Source organism: Saccostrea echinata, unplaced genomic scaffold (assembly GCF_033153115.1).
Source record: "Saccostrea echinata isolate AGI-Se365-2 ecotype Australia unplaced genomic scaffold, CSIRO_AGI_Sech_v1 ptg000054l, whole genome shotgun sequence".
Lineage (NCBI taxonomy): Eukaryota > Metazoa > Mollusca > Bivalvia > Ostreida > Ostreidae > Saccostrea > Saccostrea echinata.
Genome location: NW_026889803.1, coordinates 60,729,546 through 60,734,956, shown reverse-complemented (window position 1 = coordinate 60,734,956; position 5,411 = coordinate 60,729,546). Strand labels below are relative to the sequence as shown.

The 5,411-nt window shown below is 36.7% G+C and overlaps 1 protein-coding gene across 1 annotated transcript; it reads right to left on the bottom strand.

The window, feature by feature from the left end:
* Nucleotides 1-940: 940 nt before the first annotated feature.
* Nucleotides 941-5,210, bottom strand: LOC133205690 (uncharacterized). The gene has a single exon (XM_061341542.1). It carries the CDS (start codon nucleotides 4,741-4,743, stop codon nucleotides 3,286-3,288), a length of 1,458 nt encoding a protein of 485 aa, XP_061197526.1. The 5' UTR covers nucleotides 4,744-5,210; the 3' UTR covers nucleotides 941-3,285.
* Nucleotides 5,211-5,411: the final 201 nt, after the last annotated feature.

The following is a 5,411-nucleotide window of genomic DNA, read 5'->3' as shown; positions in this document are numbered from 1 at the left end:
CTCTGTACAACACACTTGTCTCCAATTTTTTAATATGTATATATTGTGTAATGTATTTCAATTCAAAATATATGTGGAGATATGCAAGCCCGACCTTTAGGGAGGCCACATAGAGCTCGCACGGCCGGTTTCCAAGTTCCCAGGGAACAAACCGCAGGAGAGCAAATAGGTAAACCACTAAAGGTCCATGAATCCTATTGAACCGGCTAATCCCAAAAATCGACATGCTCAACCGCATGCATTATATTTAAACTGCAATTAGCTGTTTGATTCTTTAAATTGCAGTACATGAGCTCCTAATTGTTTAACGTCCAAGTATTCTAGAATGCCGTTTTAATAATAAAAGTTGATATTTCTTGGCACCTCGCGTGCCCGCCAGCTTAAGAGGAACAATGCATGTCAATTTGGATTTATTTCAATGCATGCATTTGCTTATTCTGTTTTAATTTGTTTATCTATATGCCCAATTGGGTCTTCCAATTTCTAATTTTTTATTGCAATCCGTGAATTTTATATTTATTTTTTTTTTAAATCCGTGACAGCCAATGAAGGTAATCAAGATGGAATTCATTAATGTCAAAAACGTTGAACTAAATTTTGATTCAAATTCATGCAATACACCTTCATGTGTGACCTGAATATTGTACACTTTCTTCAAAGGCAAAGCACTTCTAGCCGTGTATAACTTGTTTGACATAAAATCACTTTCCTTAAATTTGTATTTTCTGTTGGATGCTAAAATTGCGTTCAGTTTCTTTTTCTTTCATTCAATTCACCTCTAGGTATATATATATATATATATATATATATATATATATATATATATATATATATATATATATATATATATATATATATATATATATATATATACATATTCCCAGAAAAAGATTTGTCCATTAGGTGTGCAAATGAAGTCAAAGTAAGAAAATTATCATGATAATATAAATAACTTTTATTTTGTACAAAAAATAAAACTTTTTTCGAACAAAAATTTAAGTATTTTATAAATATTTTACATTTTTCAAGTTTTTATCAACGTACATTTAACATATACATTTCAATATGAGCAATACATACAATTACGATTTTGCATTTGATAACAGAAAAAAATTGTTAAGATTTATTTTACAGAGTATGCATATTGAAAAAAAAAACTGTCAGTAATGCCAAGTAAAAAATATGGCAGTTTCTGTGTTAGTCTTGACATTGAACATTGAGGAGTCGTACTTCGTACGTTGTCGTTTCTACAATTAGTGGTGTTAATTGAGTGTAACATGTAAGTTACCCGGGATACCAGGATGTCCAGTTGTGCACAATTCGACTCCTTGACGGAGCGTTTCCGGATTGTTAGAAAACAACAGACATGGCAAGAACAACAATGCACACATAGACAAGTTTTGATTGCATACTCAAAGCCGTTTTTCAGTATACACAAAGAAAGAGAAAAATGTGTTGGGAGTACCCGTATCAAAATGAAGATATACAATCTATATGCTGCGTATATTTGTAAATGAAGGGACCATTAAGGCCCAGGTTTTACTGAATATCGTAATATGTGCCCTGTTTATAACATAACAATATACATACTGATCACAATAATAAATACATATACAGAGACAATTAACGATCGAGCACCTGTTGTGGTTATTGATTTAATTATCAAAAACTGTCAATTTAACGGCGCCAGTCCGAGCGCAAAATCTGACCGCCCAGAACCTGCACAAGATAGTGAGCCACTTATCACAATGATAAACAAAACCAATCAATTTATATGGTCATAAATTACACCTGTGTCGTAGATTTGTGTACAAGAACGATTTGCTGGGAAAGAAATGAAATAATCTTAATTAAAAACCAAGGCCCTTGAGATTACTTTCAAAGGGCAGAAACAATTAAATCAACTCGTAAGTCAATCACAGATTACCACAAATTTATATTAATAAGAATGAACAAAAAAGTAACAAGAAAAAATTAATATCATAAGGTTCATATAATCAGATAATATTAATTCTTAAAAAAATAACTGAAAATAATATTTTGTTTTGGTTTGGAATTGTAAAGCTGTGGTTACTTGTGGTTGTTAGTTTGTATAATCCTTGACTGAATTAAGGCTTCCATGGGAATGCTCTGGAGAGTTTCCAGCTAAGACAATGTTTCTTTTAACTCCTAAAGCATTCCAATGGATATAGACCAAACAGATATATTTCATATTTCCAAACAGATAGAAAATGCAATCGTTAGGAATCTAGAACATGAGCTTTAAACACTTTTGAGTGTTCTTTACCTGACCAGTCATGGATGACTGATTATATCGTGTCGATTACCTATAGCACACACCTGTCTTTTGTTTTTCGGTTATAACGGTACGTCTTTAATTATCTTCTAAAACTCTTAGCCGAAATACAGAATAAAACAGAAATATGTCAATTATTACTTTTGTATTCTATAATATTTGTTCTTATTTGTTCAAATGACAGACAAGTGCAAGGATCGGTAGGTAAAAAGGACAATAATGGGGTATAGAATACTAAGAACTAGGCCCCGTTTGGTTTTTACTCAATGGGACATTTGTCAGAGGTATTACAGTTGGAGAGTTGATAACAAAGATTAGTTACGGAATTTGGTTGAGCCACAAAATCCGCCTAATTAAGAGGATTACTTAGAGATCCCAATGCCACAGTATAATAACAGATTAGAAAAAAAGTATCTTTTAAAAAAGGACCAAAGAAGTTAAGAGTATTCTTGTTCAGTGGGAACCGTTACAAAACAAGTAGATAAACAAATTATTTACAAACATTGCACCTCTTTTGACACGTTAACATCGTGTCATTCAACAGTCTTATATAAAAAAAAAAAGTAATTTCAAAAATTCCTCTAGGCCATTTCATAGCACTTCATTGAAAAAAAGGTAAAGAAAAAATAGTTTACATTATCTTGCTTTATGTTTTGGTTTCTTATCGATTTAACTGAATTGACAGCAAAGATGTGCTATGTGACAAATTGGCCGGAGGAAATTAGACAATTACACTGTGTATTGTAACAAGTCATCAAGACATCAAACGAATCTCATCAAACCTGCCACATTACAAAAAGTCCTCACGAACTCATCGTAGACTCTGCTACCTTCCTGACTCAGCTGAACGCGTCTGTGTCCCGGCTACGACATGGCCCAACGTCAGACACGGACACCATGTCATACTGTTAGAACTCATGAGAGAGTTTGCCATAGTTGGTAAATCCCAGCAATTATGATGAGAATATAAGTTAAAGCATATAAGTTTGTCACTTGTACATTGAATTTACCCGCCGAATCCGATGTTCACCTCCACGAGGTGAGTAGATTTCAGAAGACTGCGGTGGTGTGTTCGTAGAAGTTGCTCTTTTCTTGTCAATGATGGCATATTCTGGCATATCTCTTGGGAACATGCTGACTGGCATGCTTGATGTCATATCCAGGGCTCTCCGCGTGATTTTTTCTCTCATGACTGCAACGTCATCGGCATCATAGTCCGCTGGCGGAATATCGAATTCAGCGCGTTTCCCGGTGTACACTGTACTATTGTCTTTTTCAATGAAGAATGAGGAAGAAGATCCGCTTCTATAGCTCTGGCTGCTGTAGGCGGAAGAGAAAGATGGCTGACGTAATAATGCTTGCCGATCATTCGTAATTTTGGGGCTTCTTGCCGATTGCGGAGGATAAACGAATTCCTCTCTGAAGCTTCTAGCACTTGAAGGAGGAGAGTTTTCTCGATCCTCGTCAAAATCGGAGTCAGGGAATTTCTTCTGTTCCTCTGAAGGCGATGGAGATTCTAATCCAATTCCACTTTCGTCCGAGACATTTCGACAACGAGGAGACGACCAAGGCATGTTACCGACAATACTAGCGTTCAAACATCTCCTGTTTTCCACGTTTTCCAGGTTTCCCTGTTTTCGTCGGATAGTGTCATAGTCTTTTGGTGGTAACAACAAAGGTTTTCCTTCCTTTAATGATACGTTTAGCTTAAGTTTGAGTTCGTCTGTAACAGATTCAAATGGCATCTGTTCATGAAGACTAATCAAATCAGGCTCGATTTCGTCTGAGGGGAAAGAGTTTGTGCTGCATGTGCTAGCAGCAGCGGAGTCCGGAGCTGAATCTGTTCTTGGTTCACTCATTCCGTCGGATGATCCGATTCCAGCGTCCCTAGGACTTGGTCGTGGTCGGTAAACATACGTAGTATTGATAGGATCTTCAAGCTCTCCACGGGCGATCAAAGTAAATTCTATCTGCTTCAGGCGGTCTTCACCCATTCCTATCACACTTTGCAGCATCCGGACATATTTGGAAGCCGTTTGTGCTGAATCAAATCTGTAGACGTGCACGTGTACGCTGCGTTTGGTCCTTGGAATATAGCCAAGGTAGATGCAGGCGACGATATCATCTGGTTGGCCTGTAACAGGGTGTCTGGCTTGTGATACATATGTAACATCCTCCACAGGAATGACGGGAAATTTAGTTGTTTTGGGTTTCTTTTTATTCTTATCGGGAACATCTTGGGAAACTTTAAGTTCGCTTTTACTGACCTGCACGGTAAGCTTTGGTGCGTTCCTCCATTTTTGGTGCTTCCTTCTCAGATCATCCACAACTGGACGTGTATATTTCTCCCCCATTAGTCCCCTGCTCTCAATCCATCCCAAGAACTCTACATAGAATTTCTGGCTCTTGTCCTTTTCCTTTCCCTTTCCTCCAAAGAATCGTGACATGGTTGATACTTTGATAGAAAATTTGTTAATTCCAAAATCGCTAATAGATTCCAATATTTTAAGTTATCTCAGATATATTTGTGAATGGAGACAGAAATGTTTCAAAGTTGCACGAGAATTATGTCACTTAAATCCGCATGTGCGCCCGCTTCACACCTGCTCTGTGCTCGTCAAATCGTAAACTGGAGCTTCGATCAAAACGTTTTTACAATTAAGTTACCTATACACTGGCGCGATTTGATATTGTTCCAAGTCTCGTAAATCGGTCTTTACAAATACTATATCAGTCATTTCTTGTGAATAAACTTTTTCCACTCCGATGGATTAGGGGGCGGGGCTACCTGTCGCTCCTTACTGATCACTTGCACAGGTAGCGAATACGCGGAATTTAGGTGAGAATTTCTGCACACAATCCCTGAAAAAGAAAAACACACAAATAATCGATAGGCATTCCTTTCACTCAGAAGAACAATTAGCCCAGGTTCCCATCTGATGCATTTCTACAAAAAGAACTTGATAACAGTGTGTGCGAAAAAAAAAAGCGCAAATACTTCAGTTTTATGACTATATGGTTTCAAATTTAGCAAAATATTTCATAATCACGTGAAAGTGACAGCACCGATATGGGATCATGACAAAATCTATATATTGTCGGGGTATTTTAGATG

Bases quoted from the DNA above. Each gene is read 5' to 3' on its own strand.
- LOC133205690 (XM_061341542.1), bottom strand. From the start codon at position 4,743: ATGTCACGATTCTTTGGAGGAAAGGGAAAGGAAAAGGACAAGAGCCAG.